A 23,206-nucleotide genomic window follows, 5' to 3' on the forward strand; every position below is an offset into this window, starting at 1 on the left:
TGAAAAATCTGTAGGTTGTTAAAATGACAATGTGAAAAAACTAATGTCTGTTAAATAACCTCATACTATTGCACAAACTTCTGATAATTTAACTCAATAATGTAAAAAAGTAATAATCAGCTAACAGAAACAATTGGTGGCTCTTTCATGGTGATCAATAAAATTTATGAACAGTTAGCAGTGCTTGTCACGGATCAGCTTTCCTTAAAAAACTGAGAAATAAAAACCAGGTTTTCTGTATCTCAGATCTCTACCTTCATGCATAAGTAATTTTCAAGTGTTTTTTATGGAAATTATATAATCAAATAACAAAAATATGGTGCAATAGATAAAAAAGTATCACCCATTCTAATCCCAAATACCAAAAGCAATGGAAACTATTTTTCTTAGAGCTCTTTTGTGCTCTCATTCTGAATTTTCTGGTTTAGTAAAAAAGAACTGTTTTTCACCTTCCAGCAACTGTTCTGTGTGATGTTGCACTTTAATGCCTAATACAGCAACAGAGTAATTGACTATTAGCAATGCTATTCTCCAAACTTCTGTTTTGGCCTCACCAAATCTGAATTCTGATAAACTGAATTCTGAAATCTACCCAGCACAAGTCTAAATACTTCTAAGTGGCGTATTAATTTAAGTGCTTAGAACTCATCTGTTAAGACTGTCTAGACTGCAGATGAGGCATGTGTTTCCAAAGTAGTTTACATGGAAAATAATGCTTATGGCTTTTCCTTTTTCCTCCATAGGTTCTTGCAAGTTTTTGTTACATTCATACTTCAATCCATGACTAAGCATTTGGGTACTATACAAGAGCTGGAAAAGAGTATGTATTCATACTTGAGGTTCTCAGAAGTAATGACAGTAGATAAAGGTGTTAAATGATGGCACAGAAAAAAATCTCACTACAGATCTATCAAGAAACTAAATTTATGCAAGTTTAATGCTCTGTATTTGAATGCATTAAGTTATGGGCAATATTTTGGCTCAGTCATTTCAGCTTGCTCCTTTTCTCCTCTCTCCACGACAACTACTTTTGCCAGGGGAAAAAAACAAAAAACAAACATAAACAAAAACAAAACAAAAAAACAAAAAACAAAACAAAAAAAAAAAAAACACCCACATTTTTGACAAATATGATTTGCCCCAATTTCTTCCATGAATTTTAGTCTTGTTGTAAATTTCTTACAATTTCATTCTTTAGCAGCCCCATTCTACTGGTGGTAAAATATAAAATGAATGCATGCGTATTTGTAAGATAAATAAAACCGATTTTTTCTGCTGAATGATTGTCTCAGAAATGTTACTGATCCTTACTCAATTTCCTAGAAATTGAATGCTTAAAGTTTGATTACAAAAAAATGTAAAATATATTTAATAGACTTCTGCCAAGGGCAAAAATAAATCTATAGTGCAAAAATGCAACTGTTGGAAAGTGCACAGAATGGTCTTACGCAGTCAGTGGAATGACAACACAACAACAGACGGCATGGAATAGCAGAAGGCGCCTTCCAAAATCCACTCCGAGAAAAAGCAGTTGGTCTTCTTAACAAATTCAGCCCAGGCCATTTGACTGCAAAGTGCCAGAGTTTTCAGCAACAGAACAAAGGGCAACAGGCAGAAACAAGAATACACAGATTTCCACAAGCATGAGGAAAAACTTTACTATTAGAGTGACAGAGGAACTGGAACAGGCTGCCTACTGAGACAGCGCACTCTCCTTCTATGGAGAGATTTAAGACCCATTTGAATGCTTTCCTGTGCAATCTGCTGTAGGAAACCTGCTTTACTAGGGAACTGGACTTAATCTCCAGAGGTCCCTTCCAACCTCTATCATTCTGTGACTCTGTTTCTCAGGGTCTCTCTCCGTATTTTCACTTCCTCTTTGTGGTGCCATACATATAAAACCACTTATGCTTAATAGCATCTCTACTGGGGCAAGGATCCCTAGGAAAAAATTGGGCCTTTCTTCACAGCAAGGATACATTTGTAGGCAGACAGGTAGGTAGGTAGAATTTGCATTGTTCCTTGCCTGTCTCTTTGTTTTGCCTCCAGCATTCACTTTGGATTATATAGTCATGGACATCTGGCAAAAGATTTGGTTTCAGGCAAGCGTACCTTAAAAAAAATATCAGCTTTCCTTCAGGGTGTAGTCTTCTGATCTGGACAACCAAAGGATGTTGCTATTTTCCTACAAGTTGATGATGTTAAGACCCAATATTTAGGGTTTCTAATATTATTCAGCCATTGTCTTTATTCTACACAATACCACAAACATAACTTAAGAGCTGATCATAGTGAGTATACAGTGAATACATAAAAGTGCATGAACATAGAATGCTCAGCAGTAGAATTTTTTCCTGCAAGGAAATATAGTGCTTCTTATATATTTGAGAGTACTATCTATAGTTAAAAATTATGTTACAGGAGAACAGTAAATCATGCAAATATAGACACTCAGTATTCCACGCAGCTTAACATGAACTGTTTATTGGCTTAAGTTTAAACAGAATATGAACATTTGTAATTTTAAAGAATTAATCTGACTGTAAAAATAAATGAACCTGAACAGGTAACCAAGCAATCTTAACTAACACTGCTTCCAGGTAAGTCAAATTTTAAAACATGACAAGAACTGCAGGTATACCCTTGCAGTGTCACAACTCTACATTAGAGCAACTCAGAAGTATCATCCTTAACATGTGATTTCCACCAGAAGACAGATAAGGCAAATCACTACAAAAGATAAACCAGACTGAATTAGGAAAATGGGGGCCATGGACTGCACTGTAGGACACATAGATATAGTCTCTAAAAGGCGCACATCAACGCCCTTAAAAAGAAAGTGCTTAACAGGATGTAGTGCTGAGCAAGCTGCTCTAGCTGACATTGCCTGCATCAGCAGGGTTGGACTAGATGATCTTAAGTCCTTTCCAACCTAAATGACTCTATAATTAAAATGGGAATTATCAGTTGGAATTATTTCAAATAGAATTGCAATTGATTTAAAAGTCTGGAAAAATCCCTCCTTTCTGCCAAGGATGAAAAAGTCATTTGTGGAAGTGAGGTACTCCATATGAATTTGCAGAGTGCTTCTATACAATTGGCTGCTTTGCATCCATACACTTGACAGTTTCCTGAAATGAGTTAAGTGTTTAGTGCAAGACATTCAATCTACAGGAGCATTCAACTTTCAAATAACATGACTATGTTGTAATTTACCATCACAGTGGGGAAAAAAGGAAAAAAAAAAAAAAAAGAAGAAGAAGGAAAAAAAAACCAACAACACAAACCCAATAGAAACACAAAAACTCTTTTGAAAAACAGATTTTTATTTTTATTGTTTTTATCTTACGGTAACGTCAGATGTTGCATATTGCACATCTGACCATAATAGGAAAAACTACTTTGAGCAAGAATGGCCAAAGAATTCAGTCCAGGAGCCTAAAGGAGAGCCTCCTCTTTTCATGCTTAGCTATTTTTGACAAGTCTTTGTGCATGCCACATGGATAGTGCTTTCTCCCTCAGTCTTTCAGAAGGAACAAAACAGTAAGCATTTTAATCTAGGATATTTCATCAATTTTAATTTGCTTTATGTGTTCCAACAAAACATATTCTAATGGGCAAAGCTTATTATCACGACTCTTATTTCTTTATTTTAATATTTCACAGCTGACTACACTTAAATAAAAAAGATACATCTATCACACGGTCATTACTTGTCCTTCAGGGTTTTCAGTCTCCTTACTCTCCACAGTCATTATTCTACATAAAAGTGACAGCATAATATTCAAATAAATAAATTTTCTGATCAAAGGTCACTTGTTCCTTTACATCTTCTAGGCCACTAGCCAACAGATGCCAATCAGCAAAACTGCTGTTAACAATTCCCTACAGTCAACAGGAACTGTGGAAGCAGAGTCATTCTAAATAGCCACTAAAACTCAAGTGAACAAACTACATAAGAATATCTATGCTGTCCTCTTGGCTTTAGATTTTGTCTTTTTACTATTATTATTCATTTATAAATATGTACAGTGTACTATAAAACACTGACCTACAGTTTTGATTCTACACAATCTTTTCACATACCATGATACTATTCACCATCTCTTCGGACTCTGGATAGTACTGGTATGGATCCCAGCAACAATAAAAGGTCATATAACTATTTTAAAATGTCAGCCATCCTGTTCATAAATCCTCATAGAACAAGTAACAGTCACCATCTCCAAAATATGAAATGCATCACAAAGGGTCTGTGTCAGTGATGCAGTCATTTCTAATCACCTAGATCCTCTAGAGGCTCAGAAGTATATTGGCTACTTTCCTAATAATACAGCTCCTAACTCCCACTTAGTCAACAAACTGCATCACTGCTTCACATCTTGACATACTGCAGTGTCCTTTCCATAGACCATGTGGATGAAGTCTAGTAGAGCCAGACTGCACATACCATAGCACACATCTGTTGAAGATCACTAACAAAACCACTGGTTTTCCCAACAAGATTATTCCTCAGAGTTGTGAAATAAAATCTATTTGTTGAAAATCAGTTCTTACCAATTGTGACATATGCAGCATTCTGTAGCAAAAGAAGCCCTCAGTATTGAAAAGAAACATTCCTTTAAAGAAAATGCACACCTTCCATGTACAACTAGCATAAACACAGAAATAAGTTTAGAACTGTACACTAATATTACTATATACATTAATTGTTAACTTCTTTCTCCAATGATTTACATACAAAGGAAAAAAAACCTGACTTTTTCCTTGGCAAGGATCATATCAAACCTGGAGTAAACCACATTGCCAGTTTTGGCTGTAGAATGGGGAGGTGGATACTTCTGCCGTCTACATAAGGTGCACCCTTGATCTTTCTCTCCCTTCTGCCTCAAAAAGAAAAGTGGTTCACTGTTTTCCCCATTCAGTTTCACATACAGAATTGAGTATTATGATGCCAATTCAAAGCAAGTACTTTGAAACAGTCTTCATATAAAATACTGTTAACTTCTTAAGAAGGTAATGGTATAAGTAAGATTGTCCTCCTGAATCCCCTAAATCCAATAAGGTATATTCATCTTTGCTTAGGACTTAACCATGCCATCTTTCTGTTTCTTGTCACTAAACAGAGAAAAAGGATTTTCACAGCAGTGATAGTAGTTTTAATTGTTCAACTGCAGAAGACTCCTCACTCATAGAAGTTAATCTTACATGTCAGATAGACATGGACAGGCTTAGCTTCTGTGTTACCACCCAAAAGGCCAAAAGACCCATCAATTAATAATGGAAAACTAACATACTGTAACAGTGTAAACAACAGCTAGAGGCCATTAATATTAATTGACACAAACTCCTGTGCTCCACAAGAAACTTGTCTCTTAATCATTGTAAATGCTTTGCTCCAACCTCAGTGTACTGGGAGTACCACGCATGAGTCTATAAATTGTGCAGAAAAAAAAACCTAAAAAACAACAAGAAATAACAAATATATTAACATCTCCTCATTTAATTTTTGAACCATCTGATTACTATTCAGTGAATATCAGATTCAATATGAACTAATTTCCTTTTGACTAGATTCCAAAAGAAAATGCTGAGGCAAACAAACCACAGCCGAATGAAAAACAGAAAGACACCACTGATAGAAAGATGCTCAGAAGAATAGAATGGCAGTTATATATTAATATGCAGTTGGGTTACCAGGTCTCAAAAAAACAAACAACAACAACAACAAAAGATACACAGATACTCAAATAATGGGTACCAGATTCCTGTTCTGGCTCAGTATTTGTGTAGAATTTCTCAAAAAACTAAAATCCAGATAACCTGGATTATAGATTTTTTTTAATTGTTATTACCTGCTTTATAATAGAATGGAGATAGTTCAAGTTCTAGGTACAAGCAATTAAACCAAACGTAACACGTATTTTTCCTTTGAAAGTGTTCTCAAGGCTGTCTGGAATATCATAGTTAAATTCATTGCATATAGCTAAGGTGATTTGTACTATGCATTTATATATTATTTATTATCAGTTGTAGAACACTCATTATGGTATTTGTCACAAGGTAAAAAAAACCTTGGCTTTCTTGATGCTAAGGCCAACATTGCTAAGATCATTTGTTCTGTTTCCAGCTAAAGGAAATGTTTTAGAAAAAGAAAACAAGAATCTCATTTGTACTGACATATTCACTATATAACTAGTATTATAAATAGACTTATGTAAGAAATCATTCCTAAAAATTCAAAGGGCCATAATTTAGTAAAATGCCTATTAATGGTTGTTAAAGTGTACAAAATCAGTCAAGCAAAATAATTACTTGATTTTTTTATATATATTTCCATTCTATTCCTCTGAATTTCACTAGTTCTACAAACAAACAAACAAACAAAAAAAAAAACTAAAATTAAGAAACCTCAACAAAGGTTGCAAAGTCGAAATTTGACTTCTTGTTTTCATGAAGTTCATAATACTCCATATGAGTATGGCTACAACCACCCATGTTCATTACTCATAGCTCAGACAAAAATATGACAAGATTTCCCTTCACATAACTGAGCACAGAATACGGCTCCTTCATTAACTCCACATGACACAATCAGCAGAAAAACAGTGGAAAACAGAAAACAGTAAGAACTCTCTACTTTTTTTGATATAAGATGACATTAAATTGCTATAAGTGTCTAAAATGTCAATATCCTAATTGCCTAATTATACAGTGAGGTTAAAATATGTAAAATATATTTCTTTGTTTGTTTTTCTTTTTAATAAACCTTTTCCCCCTCTTTCCTCCCACCCCTTTTGAAGATTATTTAATGCTAAAAACAAATCCTCTGTCTGTTCAGCAACCTTGGTAAAAATAAATAAATAAATAAAAATCACAAGATGGAATGGTATATACTAGTATTTTATTTAACTTACAGAGAAGAAATCTGCATGGATCAGTAAGAAGCTATCTCTCTCCAATTTATCAAAGGGAGAAGAAGTTCTTTGATATATGCACACTCAACATGAGATTAAGAAACAACAATTCAAAGGTTGGTTCAATCAGTTTATTACAAATCTTAATCAATCAGGGAGATGGGGAAGGGGAGGTTGGCAAATACAAATTAGGATGATGAGGAAGAGAAAGTGGGCGATAGAAAAGACTGAAACAAGAATTGCGTAAAGTGAGGATAGTCACCACCAGGATCCAGCAGCGTCCTGCTGCAAGCTGTTCCGATGGTCTGAGGCAAAAACACAGTGGGGGAAAGCAGCAGTGTGGCTGGCCTTGGGCAGCAAGCAGGTAAAGCAACAGAATAAGTCTGGGAGGAAGCGGCAGACCTCAGGTAGTAGACCCAGAAGAAGTCATCAGCAGGCAGGCATCACATCGTGAAGCATGTGATGTCAGACACATCATCTTCTTCAGCATGCATCACGTCACGAGGAATCAGATGTCAGAGACCTGTCCTCATGACTGTAAGTCCCTTTTTTTTTTTAATCCCTCTTCTACCAACTGCTGCCTGGCCATTAAGCTGTGTTTATCTCACTCTTGTTGGCCTTGACCTGCAAATCTTCAGACATAAGATTTTGCCATCTTTGAGCTAGACCTGCCTGGACTGTCCATCTGTGTCCTCAGCAAGCTTGAGACAATGATGGAAAAGAATAATATCTTACAGAAGCTCCCTTTCCTAGCCTGTTTGGTGAATATTAGGTAGTTAATATGCAAAAAAATTTTATTTGCAACTAGTTAGCAGTCATATATCACTTGGTCTGAGAAGAACAGCCTTTAAGAAACATTTTTTTACTCAGGAAGTAAAAGGAATGGATAAAATAATCCACTTAGCTCAAACTAATATAGGATAATTTGAAGAAAAATTGCAGAAGGAAAACCTTTAGAAATGTAAGCAAGATACTTCAAAAAGCCGTTAAGTAGTGCTTCTAAGTCAGTGTTTGGAATGGCAAAGCTAAAGATGAGGGATCTTTTCCTCCTTGCCTGACAAGGCATTAAAACTTAGAGTTGTGTATTCAAATAAAACTGACAGGAAAAGTTTAGATGTGTTTCAGCCTTACTTACTCGCACACTTGGATATATAGGAATATGTTTATTCCATTGTTTGTACATATTAATAAAACTATTACAAAAAGACATTTTTATGTAATAAAAAACAGTTACTAAGTACTCAAAATGTAAAATAAATCCATTTTAGGTTAGAGTCATTCAAAATCGTTCACTGCCTTATAGAAACGTATTTTAATAATCAGAAAATATCTGATGGATGTTTTGTCAGATAGAAACAGAATCAAATATAAAAGTTGAAGTGTTACATGAGTATGTCACACAACTACGAGCCAGCTAACTTAAATACGTTTTAATGAACATCTAATAAATATATCAATAATACCTTTCCCTATGCGCATGTACTATATTTAACTGATGAATACCACACAGTGGTAGAACAGGTCTGTAATTGCTCTACTGTTTATGAAAGATCCAGTTTGACTCTAAATAATATCATTCAAATGTTTAGCATAACGACAACTCTTATGACCAAATGTTTGGACCAGTGCAGCATAATCTAAACCTTCTCTTACACCACTGTTGCTTTTTCAGTCAACAAGAATCACAGACAAGAATAAAATTATGGGATGTAACTTAAATGCTGAATGCTAGTAGATAGTCAGAATTGTTATCCATTAAATAATAAACAGAATTTGAACCTGCAAATACTTTCACATTTTTGGCATGATATGAATCCTCACCAATTTTCTGAAGGTAGGTTTTCATATTTTTGACAGATCAGAACAGTGACTAGAAATGCATACATACCAGATAAGGAAACTCAGACTTATATTTACTAATCACTATCTTTTTAGTATAGCTGATAAGAACCTTACAGAAAATGACCCTAGAAGAAGAAATACAACCAGAAGTAAAGAGAAGGCATATTTTAAAGAATAGATCTCATTTAAACACAAGAGAGAGAGGTCAAATATATGAGAAACATTAAATTTGTTTCAGATTTGATATTTAGAAATAAGCTCAACAAAAATAAGAAAGAACCAGCCACAGTAAAGACAATCATTGAGAATATCAGTGCAACAACTTCTTCACTCTTAGTACATTGTTTTGATACCTAACAGCAAAAGTAATATATCTGTAAAAAAATGGCTATTATTTCACCATATTTACGTCACTATGAAAATATACTATCATAGGAGAGGGTAGAAGTGGGTGGCATGACACCATTAAAAGCAAATACTCAGTTACTATGAAAAAAAAAATAAAAATCATTATTCTAAAAATGTATGTAAAAGATATTGTTTTAAAGCCTCTACTTCTTCAATTAAAAATAACATTTACATCATGCTTCAATTTTGGTTTAGTCTTGATTCATTATACTTCCAAAATTAAGTCACAATAAATTCCAAATGAAAGGTTCACTTATGTTTTCTTGTTTTCATTCAAAAATTGTCTATATTAAAGCATTACAGTTTTCTATTTTGCTGCCATATTCAATCTTTATTAAAGAAATAGGAGAAGGACAGCTGCATTCAACTTTGAAATAAAATCACACTTGAGTCATATATAATGAGATTCCAAGAGACACAGTAAAGAATAAAAGTAAGACACAGACAAACTTTTGATCCATGGGGCAGAATGCAATGCACATATTAAATATATATAAACCTCACCATACACTGCCACTGATAGTGGCATGTTATACTATATGTTTTTTTTCCTTACATATAACTATAAGTAGATTACCTCCAGGAAGAAAAAAATAATTTCACAGTACGCATAAATGAATCTTGTTTCCTAAAAGCCTTCTTTTCTTTGTCTGAACATCAATTACATGGCTTTCCCAAACAGACATTTAAATGAATATTTAACCATTTTCCTTCAATTGGTTAATCTCAGAAAGATGATACAAACAAAAAGAATGAAATAAAATGCAAAGAAAACTTGAGTTTTTATTCTTGTCACATTGAAGTGGCAAGTATTTTATAACTGGCTGCTTTTTTGCTTCTTTTTAAAAAGGCTATCATGGTAAAAATTACTTCAAGAGGATTGATACTGTATAAACTACATTTGGATTAAGGAACCTCACCTGAAAGCTCACAAATGCTCAACTGTGATCAAAAAGAACAACATCAAATGATTTCTGTCTAGGTAGACGTCATGTTGCAAATACATCATCTCATCACCAGCTCCTTTGTTCTGCACATAGTGAACAGAATCCAGACTTCTTGAGCTTAAATATATCACAGTCTCAAGTCTTGACTGAGAAATATTTTAAGATTAGAGTAGTACTCCTTACTTTCCTTCCCTCAGTCATTAAAACATTGAAAATAGAAGTAGTTTCATATGTTACAAGTAGAATCTATTGAAAATGCAAGATGTTATTTCAACTGTTGCCCAAGATGTACAAAGATCTCCCTAAGCATCTCTTTACTATTACAAGTATTGCTGGCAGCAAACTCCAGCTGGAAACAGATAAAAGAAAAAGAAAATAAATAAATAAATAAATCAAGGCCAGACTTCTAGAACAGTACAAAAGCCATCTAAAGCAATCAAATGACAAAAGCAAAATAACCAGTTACAACAAAATTAATTAATCCTATCAACGTGGGATCAAGACATCCATCAAGGATTTAGTTTCTTTACACCCACAGATCAAAGAGTTTGCAGAAATATTAGCCAGCAAATTTTCCATTATCCAATAAAAAGAAATAGAGGGGGAAGGTAGAATTTCATGATGAAAAAAAAACAAACCATAGTCTCAATATCAAAGTTCCTTTTTTTTTTTTTTTTTTTTTAAATTTTTAAACATATAAGCAGAAACACTATGAAAGACGATGGGCAAATATATAAATATATCACCCTCTGTTGTTTTCCCAAAAAGGCACCTGTATTTTCCTTGTTTCACGAATCTCTTTTACAACGCACCTGGTAGCCCCTTCAAAAATGTTTTTTCTTATTCATTTTTCATGGTTATTAAATGTTTTAAATTTAATGTGATTAATCCTTTTTAATTATTATAAAAACAGTCTAAGCCAAAGCTATGTGAACTGCATATCCAAGAGATTCTTCAGCATAAAGTATGTAGTCAAACAGATAAACTGCTCACATTAAAGTACAGCAGCTCAATGACAGTAGCAAGTCCTTAAGTAAGCTAAACAATACTGGGGATATAATGGGGGTGGGGGAAACAACAATATTCTCTTTTAGCAGATGAACTGTTATTTTAATTTTCCATCAAGTCCATACTATACAATATAGTCTAATACATAAGTTGCTAAATTGTTTGCTGCAGAATTAGAAATCTTTTTGATTAAGCTCCAAACAACTACAACATTATAGTGTATATTAGTTAATTTTAAGGTTTTTTTCTTTCAAAACATATTATAAGAGGAGATAAAGATTTACTTACCTGATCCTCTTTTGGTCACAACCTTCAAGCTCTGAGTTAGAGTAGCATACAAGAGAATCATGTTTGGAATAGGAACTTTCATCTTCTCTCTTTCCACAACTGCTCCCTAGAGTACCAAAAAGGAAAAAAGAAAACATTAGCTTTATGTTGGTATTGAAACAACTTTGTTGTAATTAATTGTAATACTAGCATTGTAGAAACACTGAGTACAGTTCTTTGTGAGCAACTTAATGCACCAAAATGATTCATTATTGCTGAAAAGAATAAGTAAGCTGAAATCACCTAAAGGAAAACACGTACACAAACTGCATTTAAATCTAGAGCTGTATTCTAACTGTGTAAATACACTGAAAATTCACCATGCCCCTGCTAAAACCTTCTAACAGATCTCTTGAAACACTTTTGATTAATTCATCATATGAAAAATGGTGTTTTCACTAACCTTCAAAAAATAGTATCAAATTTTTTCCCTTAATCATGTAATTGCATTTCACCAAATTAAGAAAAATAAATAACGAAAGAAAATAACACCCTTCTGTACTGTTTTTTTTTCCAGTTATTCATTCTACAGACTGAGCACAAGATTCACAATGAAAAGACCCATTAATTACAAACAAATCTGGCTATCTTCTTAGGAACAGGGAACCATAATACCCCACCAGAAACTCCCATAAGTTCCTTCTATATGAGCTAAAAGCATATAAGCAAGATCAAACACAATTCGCTGTAGCAAATGAGAACATTATTAGGAAGGGCGAGAGACCAATCATGTTGTGGGTCAGGCTTCAGCTCTCCATATGTAAACACAGATTTCCATTTCTACTCATAGAGTCACAAAGACCTGTAAGATCACCTAGTCCAATTGCCAGCCCATTCCTGTGATCAGTCAAGACCATGTCCTCAGTGCCACATTTACACAATTCTCTTTCTATGGAACACATCCTCAGGGGTGTAAATTGTATAAGCAGCAGGAGAAAACAGGGAGCACACAATTTGTTAATTCCAAGGGTGCAGGGATGTAATCTAGCCATAATATTGCTCCAGCCTTGTTCTGAAATGGCTGCTAGGACTAACAACCTACATTTTAATATTTTAATTTTTTAAGGGAGCTAAGCTTTCTATCTAGTCCATCTAGAAAGTATAGTATATCTATACTCATGATAACATGTATTTTATGTAAAGTCTTATATAACAAAAGAAAGGGCTGTGATCAATGTTTCTTGAAAGTTCTAACTAAGAAAGACTCTGATGAAACTGGTGCAGTTTTGATATTGACCTCTGTTGATCACAGTACTGTACAGCAACTTTTATTCTCAAAAGGAACCACATAGTTCAAGGATTGATTTCAAAAGAGATCATGCATCTTTTGCACTTTCATTGGCAGTCAGGTTACTGAGTACCCAAGACATTTCTGAAAGCAGTATCTTAAAATAGCTTTCTTTTAGAAGAGAACAGGTTGGAAATAAAAAATAGTGGAGGCGTAAAAGAACACATTATGGGAAGAATTACTTAAACAATGATGACTCCTGAAGAATCTATCTTCAGAAGTGTTAGATTTCAAGCTATTTGAGAAGTGCAAACCTAATGACTGTGACTTTATCAAAGATGAGTGAGAAAACAGACTGAAAACAGCAGATTTTGATATCTGATTCTTGATAATGATATTTATAAACACAGAGATACAAAGAAATAATAATATGTTTGCTCATTCACTGACTGTGAACTAAATCTAGCACTTCAGCACAGCAGGTTAAAAACTAAATTGTATCCACATTCATATCCCTTAGAGCAGTTAGAGGATAAATTGCCTATCAGCAAAGGAATTAAACATAACATATAGGATTTCTCCAAGTTAAATTTGGAGCAATATGAATATTTTTAGTAATGGTTATTTAAATAAATAATGTGACCATGGGCATAATATATGACATAGAAGCTTAGCATTTTGGAACCCAGAAATAAAGGTTAATTTTCCAGGAGACAATGAATAGATATCACAAAGCGTTATGCAAGAGTTTACTGCAGACTTGAGTCAAGCATTTCTGAAATCAAAATCCCATTTCTCACTGCACTAACTGATGCCGCAGGAAACCCTGAAGCTGCTATCTTCAACCTCAAGGGTACTAGTGAGAGTCAGCACCTTGCTCTGCATGAGCCTAATATATGCTGTCTAAAGAACAACAGGAGCTTATTATATGTTTACAAATTCAGTAAATAGCTTCTGACTGAGAAAGCGGATCCAAAAACATTTTTATTGACCACCTGTTAAAAAAAATATATAAAAACTTGCTGATAGCTCTGAAAGAAATGTGAATACATACACGTACACACGTACACGTTTGTATGTCTGCATATATGTATTTGTAAAAGAAGCACGAAGCAAAAACTATAAAGCTTGAAGTTATCAAAGAAAGCGTTTGTAATATAAGAATATCATTGAGAAACATCTCTCTTTCAACTAAATTCTTGTTTTGGTACATTTATATATCAGTCATTTATTTTGTCAAGTGTATTTAAATTAAAAAAAAAAAAAAAAAAGTCTTTATAGTAATGAATTGCATTTAAAACATGGTTCCACTATACAATCCATTTACATTTATTCTCAGAGATTAAGGTCTAGCTTAAAGACACAAGCAAAATACGCTGCAGCCTACTTTACTTGTAGTAAATCCCCAGAAAGTAAAGTCTGCTGCTGTCTCTGAGATACCAAAAAGTAGTCAACAATAAAGGGTGTGAAGGAAGAAGATGGCTTTCAGCACTAGCCATTACCTCCATGAAACACTATGAGCACTAAAGCAGATCATATCCGGGTTCTCCCCTAGGGTCTTCCAACCCTTCTGTTCCCATTACCTTTCCTGCTATTCCTGCCTTCTATTTGCTGGCCTTGTCTTCATTTTAAAAAAATCAAAAATGCAAGCAAGCTAAAAATTGCTGCAGTGGAGTCTGTGCTTTATGCCTTTGGACGTCATTAAGGAAGCTGTGGAACCTAGCTCACATCATTCTCATGACTGATTCAAAGCAGGTGCTTAACATCACTTGTCTCCTGTTCCAGGTGAATGCCTCAGCAACTGACTAGTCTAGAAAATGTCACCTTGTTGAAATTGCTTGCAAAGATTAAAATAAGCAATTCAGAAGGAAATTAAAAAGAAACATCCCAAGGGGGATCTTATAATGCACAGAAAATTGTTATGCTACTGTAATGAGTATATCTGAGGCCTATATTCTGTAATGCATTACTAGGTTTTAAACTGAAAAAATAAAAGGCATAATTCTAAGAAACCAAATTCTTAACACTAACTGTAAGTGATAACTTATGAATTGGAAACAGCCCTTTTTTCAGCCATTAGTTTTTACTAGTTGTTTTCTAGTAAACAGGCAGGAAATTATTAATTAAAAAGAAAAATAAATAAATCTGATTTTAAATGGAAATAGCAGAAGTTTGCTGTTTCTGGAAGCAGTAGGCAGATATACAGATGACACGAGCATGTACAAAAGGCTTGTTTACCATTTTTTTCTGGTTAAATCTTCCAGAAAGGTAAGGCAATGTATGGTAGTTACAAACTTCATTGCTCCTTCTGAAGTTGTTTGAATACCAGTATATCTTACAAGCTCTTTGGCAACTGCCCTACTCTTCAGGTGAATAGTAGACTAACATTACATTTTAGAATCAGGGATTTTTCCTTGCCCTTTTTGATACACTTGCAAGAATGGAAGTATATTTCAGCTCTCTGCAGTATTCGCCATTTCAAAAGTGCAGAAGTGGGTTATTTGTTTGCATGAAGCACAACATGAAATCCTGTTGAATATTTCTGAATAAAGGTATTCCACACACATTTTAATTGGGCATGTTATTAATTTTAAAAATTATTTTTGGTAGAAAGTGTCATCACTTAAAACAAAAATGACATAGGAAGCCTCTAGCATCTATATTGCTGAGTATCTCAGTTTCCAGTTGAGTCAGAAATAGAAATACAGCTGTATTTCAATACTAATGTTTCTTGGGGTAATGCCAAGCATGATTTTTTTTCTGAAGTTGTCATAAATACTCACTGTGAGGAGAATGCATACCCTCACACACGTGATCCCCAAGACAGCTCAGCAGAAATTAAATTAACCACAGTAAAGCAATTCCTGATAAGGCAGTAAAATAGAAAAAAAAAGAAAAAATCTCTTTTCCTAATTTTACTTATGTTCATTTTGGGCCCTTCCCAAAAGCTAAATTATACTTAATTGATACAGGAAACCTTCTACTGGCTCAGTCTCCAACTGTAAATTTACAAGCTTGTATTTCAGTATTAGTCTATAAATGCAAGCTACTGTCCATCAGCTAATTATCCGAATATCATTCTTCCTGTGCTGCCTTTCTGACTTGGAAGGATATTCCTTTATACATGTTGAAATTTGAACAGTAGGGTTCAGGTGTCATGAAAGTGATATATTACTTAATAAAATTAGTTTGCTAATGATATGGACTCTATCCATCATGCAAGATACTGTAGTAATGATTATTTGACTAGAATTTGTTAATATCATTTTGTAATTCTCCTATGCATAAAAACATAATCTGATATTCCCAGAAGTTTCATCAAACAAAGCTGCTTTGCTTAAGCATAGATAGTAGTTAAAAAGGATTCTATAAGGAAGAAGCCTATTGTCAGAACTAGACAATGATATGGCCTACTATTTGTTTTCCATTTTTGAATAAAACGATGTCAGTGTAGCACTTGCACTTATGGTGATGGACTAGCAAACATATTTTGCACACTATCTGCATCACTTAATGTGTTCCCAATGATGTTATTAAGTGACTTTTCTGTGTCGTAGTGTCATGGTTTAATAATTTTGTAATTTTACTATCAGTATTCCACATCATAACATCATATAAAGCATGAATAATTTTACTGAATCTGCAACTTACAGAAGAAAACTACATCTCCCAGAGAACAACACGGTCAGAGATGAGTCACGGGACCTGGACACTATATTATCTCTGTCTCAGGCTAGACTGACATCTTTCGAGTTCTGGCGTTCAGGGGAGTGTGTGGGAGCCTTCACCATTTCGCCTAGATTCACAGTAGGCCTCTTGGTTTCGGGAATCATTCTCTCTCCTATTTTGCTTGATTCATTAGCTCAATTTTCAATTATATTGTATTATATTGTGTTATCCTGTATTTCGATATAGTATTTGGTAAATAAGTGTGCTTCCTTAGATCGTTGCCACTGTTTTCTTTTCCTAATTAACTTTTTTTCTTTTCGGCCAACGGCCCCCTGTCATGGACACAGGTGGATTTTTGTTTAAACCGTGACACGTAGTCAGTGGTCAATTTCTGGGTATTGCTTTTTCTAATAGGAAAGAAACAAATGGTAGCAGATTGCAGATAACTGAAATATCATACAACATATCTTTGTGCATCCACTACTGAATCAACAATTGAACTGATTTCCATAAATTAAAACAGTCAGCTGAAAATTGTTTGACATGTATGTTGGGGAACCAATGATGAGAATAGAAAGAACAACTTCATGAGAACAATATAAAATACAGTAGCTTTCCAGTGGTCTCACGTTGCCTTGTGGGATACCAGTCAGCAGGGCACCCTGCTGAACTCCAGCAAGTCCATGTCTCTCCTGTACTCAGGTACTTATTTTAACAAGGTACTCAAGCAACAGGTACTCAGGTACATACAGGATGCAGTACTCACAGTGAGGCCTCACCAGTGCAGAGCAGATGGGCAAGATCACCTCCCTTGACCAGCTGGCCATGCTTCTTTTGATGCAATCCAGTATATGGAAGGCTTTCTGGACTGCTGGTTTATGTCCAGCTCTCCATCCACCCGTACCCACCCCCAGGTCCTTTTCATCAGGGCTGTGCTCCATCTTTACGTATCCCAGCTCATACTGTTAGTAGGGGCTGCCACAACTCAGACACAACACCTTGCACTTGAATTTGCCGAACCTCACAAAGTCCCACTTGGCCCAGTGTTTGAGGCTGTAATCTTAGACCTAAGAATACAGTCTGTTTCCAGTTTAATTCTTACTCAACTCTGCCACATTAGAAGTTAGAAATGTGGTCTCTAGTTTACATTACATTTCTTATATTTGAGCTCATCTTCAGGGCTGTGGAAAGGTGGAAGCAGGTGTTTCATTTATACGTTCTCTTTCATAGACCAAATGCCAAATCCTTCAGTTTTCTCCAAATCACATTCTGGTAATCTGCTACCACACCTGGGCATGCCCAGCCTTACTCAGCTTCACCTTGAGCCTCCCTCATCCCTGAGCAGAGCCCCATGTCCAGAGCATGTGGGCAAAGGCACAAGCTGTGCCATGGCTGCTCCTCACTCATGACTTCCAGTGGAAGAAGGCAGTCAGACCTTGCTGCAGGTAGGCATCTGCTGCTCCACAGGGTCTGGAGTCCCAGAATAACTGCATTCACTGGGGTCTGCTTGCTTCCAGCAGAACAGTTGTGGCATTTTAATGCTGCAAGTAGCCTGAGAAGAAATTCATTGCTTCCCCCCAGAAATATAAGGATCGTAATTAAGTTTGCGTGAACAATAAATAATGAAAAGTCTTAGAAGCTCACAGTATTACCAATTTCTTTATCCACTATAAAATTATGTTTCAGTAAGTGAAACTCATATAAAAGCATCTGGGTAGCAAAAGTTGAGTTTCTTTACGGGATTTCATAGGCAATCTACCTCTTTAAGACCAAATAAAATAAAATAAACCTGTAACATTCAAACAAGAACAGTAAGCACCTGGAGAGAAATATTTATAAAAAGGACAAGTCTGCCTTAGCATTCAGATAAAAGATCTTATGGATAGCTATTAAAAAAAGAAAAAACAAAATCTACAAGGATTACTGTCATTAAATTGGTTTGTAAAGGAATTAAGTATTAATGACCTTTATAATGAAAACACATAGTTTTGCAGTTCATTAAAATTGTAGGAAGAAAACTTCAAAATTGGATATGACTAATATTTGTTATACCTATATAACAATTCTTCATTACTAGTAGGACTACCCAACAGCAGAAAGACAGTAGGATACTAATGACTCTATAAAACTATACTGAGATTCAAGGTCAGAAAAGGGGTGTATCTGGCCTAATCCAATTAAAACTTTTAAGTGCTGCTGAATAGTACTGCTTATTAATAACTTTTCATAGATTTGTTGATGAGAAAAAGAGGACAGTTTCTTAAGAGACAGAGCTTCCTGTACTAATAATGTATTATGACTGTTTAGCCATGAAATAGATGATATTCAGCCTTAAAACTGCAATAGCCTGACAGATAACAATGGTTATTCCAAAGCCGCCTAACATTAATTTCAGATGATAACAATGGAAAACATAAATCATGTAAAGATTCACAGATATCTAGGTCACAGGCTGAGTATTAATTACACGGTAATTGCAGTGCATTCCATGTGCTTCTTGGAATTTTCATAGCTTATAACTGTATTCATCAAAACCTTGCTTTTACAATAATGACTAAAAATAAAACACTCTCTCTAAAAAAATCCCCACTTTCCTCTGGAAGTTAAGAGCACTGTCTTCCACCATAACAGGTAAGCCTCTACCATGTCAAAGTTGGCATTTTAAATATTTTTGGATCAGTAGGAGGCTGAATAATAGAATGGTCTCAGCTGTGGTAGATCAGATGTGGGATTCCAAGCCCTTAATTGGAAGCTTTTGATCTTAAGACAGAAGAGATGTAGCATAGAGACAACAGAGAAGAGGCTAGAATCCAGCAACTCTTCCTTTCCTGAAGAAGTGCTGTAAATATGAAGCCACAATTTGTCTTCTGTTAATTCTTTTCCCAGGCCCCTGAATGTAGCATGCACAGTCTTGTTTTACTCAGAAATGATAGAGGTCACAACAATCTAAATAACTGGATAAGGGATCTGGGAAATGTGGGTTCAAATTCTTCAAACCAAGAAGACTTAGAAAGTAAAACCCCCATTTTCTAAGCATGTGCTCTAACTTCATAACACATACACACTGTGTGCTTTCAAAGGAGTAGTTTGCACTGAGTAAGATGTTATCACATAAAATAAATGCAGCAAGTGTTTATGGGTGGCTCATTCAAAACCATTCAGTTAATTTGCATCCTGTTGTATAGGGTAGAATGATTCTCATCATATTGACTACACATAAAAGTAAAGCGTTCCATAAAACTTTATCAGCTCCTATTGTGAAAGCCCTCAGGAATCTTTAAAAGCTCAGTAGAAATGCATCTCGTTTCCACAGAATTCAAAACTGAACATAAATGAATTTGTCCATGAATCCATGCTACTTTAATGTTACTTTGACAGATGAATAACATGCAGAATACTGCTGCTAATGTTTTGGCTCTTTGAAAAATAAATGTTTGTAGGTGCATTCAGAAAATAAGTACATTGATAGTTGATGTACATCCCCACGCACACTCAGGAGGAGTGTGATTTCCCACTCTCTCATAGCAACCACCACAGCCTCAGACAATGAACTGGGAAAGCACTGTTGTCTGGGTAGAAGCAGAAGCAGCACTTGTCTGCTCATCTCTTGATTGTTCATGGCTATTGTATTCACACGTATGAGAGAGTATCTGAGACTGGTAAGAAATGTCTCAAATCAACATGAGGCAATCAATATCACCTTGTGGACAATTTTACATTTGAAAACATTTCTCTGGAGCTATTGCCTTCAAAAAGGAGTGCTCAGGAGTGTTTACTGGCTGAAGACTTGGCCTATGAGCAAATAACTCCAGCTTGGCACCAGAAACTGGGAGATGATACCACTGTATACCATGAAGACAGGACACAAGCTGGCATCTTCCTGCTTCCTCTTACCTGCTGGCTTAAATTTGCAAGGTCTGGAAGACGGGAACAAAAGAGTTCCTGCTGAGATCCCAAAGCCAGAACCTGTCACTCCATAAGAACTGACTCTACCACTTTGAACTATAAATAAGAGATTGTATGATCATCGTTAGTCATCTTCAACTGAACAGCATAACTTCCAATGACCCATCTCTACTGAAGATCCACACCTGACAACACATGGTTTGATCTAGAAGCGGTGAACTGCACGGCTTTATAGATATGTCTCTCTCCCTTTTTCCCTGTTTTCTATTTTATCTTTATCTTCTTTTATTTTTTTTTTTAACTCTTCGTAGCAGCCGTTGCCTAAAATTGTCTTACCTGTAACACTTATTAGCTGTAGCCAGTTAGCCAAGTTTACCTCCAAGTAGTTGCTGTTAGTTGTTAAGAAATCTCTCACCAAATTAATGTGTATCATTCCTCTGATTCTTGGATGATTCTATCGCAGTAGTGACCCCTTGCTGACTAGGGAAGGAGCGACTCAGGAGACAGAAAAAGATTTGCCTCCCTGAAAACTCACCAAGTTGGAAGAAACAGAGGGAAAAGCAGAGGATTCATTTGCAATGTTAATTTCTTTAACATGCATTAAAATAGAAATTGTACAAAAGTTAGTTTCTTGGTTATAACACTGGGATACATAGTATCTTTTTCAGGTATTAGAAATACGTACATATAGAAAAGAAAACCTTACGACCTTGAAATGTTTCCACAGTAGCTTCCACTCAGGAAAGAAAATAGGAAGAATAGAAGAATTCAGAGTGCAGATCCCTATTTGATCTACATTAAACAAAAGATTTGAGTATAACACCTTTGTACCTTGTTAAAATAAGAACTGTAGCTTGATACTTGCATCTAGTAATTGTCCCATGTGTTCTGCTCACACAACACTAAGGTGCTGGATCAGGTCCAAATAAGGGCAAAAAGTCTGATGAAGTGTATGGAGAATCAGCCCTAGAGGAGAGACTGAAGGAACTGGGACTGTTTAGTCTGGGGAAAAAGAGGCTGAGGGGAGACCTTATTGCACTCTTCCAATACCTGAAAGGTGCTTGCAGCGAGAGCAGGGTTGGTCTACTCTCACTGATGACAGGACGAGTGGAAATGGCCTCAAGTTGCACCAGTGGAGGTCTAGGATATCAGGAAAAACTTCTTTACATAAAAGTTTGTTAAGCACTGGAATAGGCTCCACAGGAAGGTGGTTGAGTCACCATCCCTGGATGTGTTTAAAAACTGTTTGGATGTAGTGCACAGGAACATGATTTAGCAGAGGGTTGTTAGAGTTAGGGTAGTATGTTGTGGTTAGACTACATGGTATTTAAGGTCTATTCCAACCTGAGTGATTGTATGATTCTGTGCAATACCTAATATATGCAATTGCTACTTAAAAATGGACCAAGCTAAAAAAAAGCCAAGAGAGTGCCTACTTTTGTACAATTAGGAAATAATAGAAAATTATTTTAATTTTTATATTAATTTTAATAATTTCTATAATTGTGAACATGTATTGTTCACAATTGTGTGCAAATGAAATGTCAATGGAAACTAGTAAGAGAATACTGAAGCAAACAAGGGTTTAAGTGCAGAATATTAGCACAGCTCTAATCTAACTCATTACAAATTCACCAAGAATCTTTTAGCCTTATTATATATAAGCCATTAGATACAGTTGAGGTTTCAGCTATCATCTTGGATCAATTAACTAACCCGAACTTCAATTTTTAAAACAAACTCAGTCCAATATGAAATAGTTTGTTTTCAGAGCAGAGGAAATAAGAGCTTAGAGTTCTCTAATGTACTTTGTATTCTGCATCTGCTGTCAGATAATCACTGAAACTTTATTTCTAAACGGGTTATTTTCTGCGCATATAGTATATGAAGCATCTGATTAGCTCTACAGTATTTAAAACACATTAGTCTGCCATAAGGTTAATTTTATCTGTGATCTATATGTGTTTGAGCAGGAAAGATACTCCTTTTAGTTCCACATCTTTTACAAGTTTTACGTTTTATGGTATGCTTTCTCATAGAATCAAAAAGCCTTGTCAAAATGCTTTGCTGAAACACATACACACATGAGCAGAGGACAGTTCCCAAAGAGAGAAGGTATCTGTCCTTGTAACAAAATCTGTGCTGCAAATTTTTTTCTGAAGTATGTATCAGTTCAAGGCACATTCAGTGTTATGTAAGTCAAATACACCCCTTTTACAGATACTGATTTTAGGATTTTAAGTACTAATTACTCTGCCCTGAGAGCCCAGGGGTAGATGAGGAAAGTATGTCTCCTACTTGCCAAGAGCTGATGGCTTAAGCTGGACATCACTGCTCTCCTGCCCACACAGCTGCATGGAAGCAAATTAATCTACTATGATTTCCCCCCCACAAGGGGTCTCAATTGCTTACATATTGTGGATAAAGCATCTAACAAATAAAGCCACTTTACGCACAAATATCTCCTGAAATTTTGCATAAAGGACCACTTTCTCCTTCTTTTTTTCTCAAGAAAACTTAATCACAGCAGTACTGAGCTCCACTCTCTTTTAACAGCAACAGGGCCCAAGGGAATGGCATGGAGCTGCATCAGGGGTCAGGTGGGGGTTAGGGTAAGCTTCTTCACTAGAGGGTGGTGGGCATGGAACAGATCCCCACGACAGTGAGTACAGCCCCAAGGCACATGCATCTTAGGGCAGAGCCTAGCAGTCAGGGCCTATCCCACTGTTCCAGCCAGGAGCAGGAAACTGGGGGCACTCTGACAGCCCCAGAGCCCAGCATTCCTCTGGTAACAGGGATGGGACAAGGCTGGGATAAGACACTTATGCCTGGCTCAGTGGTTGGGCAGGATAGGGCTGAGGCAGCAGGGGCAGGCCCTGCAATAGTGCCCCTTATGGAAGTGAATCCCTCAGATCAGGTTTTCGCCCACCCTCAGCATCTCAGGGAGCTCTGTC

General features: G+C 35.7%; 1 protein-coding gene across 2 annotated transcripts in view; it reads right to left on the bottom strand.

The window, feature by feature from the left end:
* IL1RAPL1 (interleukin 1 receptor accessory protein like 1) overlaps window positions 1–23,206 on the bottom strand; it is a 652,915-nt gene that overhangs the window by 560,897 nt on the left and 68,812 nt on the right. For both annotated transcript variants that reach the window (XM_015885202.3, XM_085549854.1), the window contains exon 2: window positions 11,411–11,516. In XM_015885202.3, the coding sequence (XP_015740688.2) occupies window positions 11,411–11,492 (82 nt within the window). In that variant the 5' untranslated portion in view covers window positions 11,493–11,516. The remainder of the gene's footprint in view (window positions 1–11,410; window positions 11,517–23,206) is intronic.

Source organism: Coturnix japonica, chromosome 1, assembly GCF_054131305.1.
Source record: "Coturnix japonica strain WE chromosome 1, WE-NBRP24, whole genome shotgun sequence".
Taxonomy (NCBI): Eukaryota; Metazoa; Chordata; class Aves; order Galliformes; family Phasianidae; genus Coturnix; species Coturnix japonica.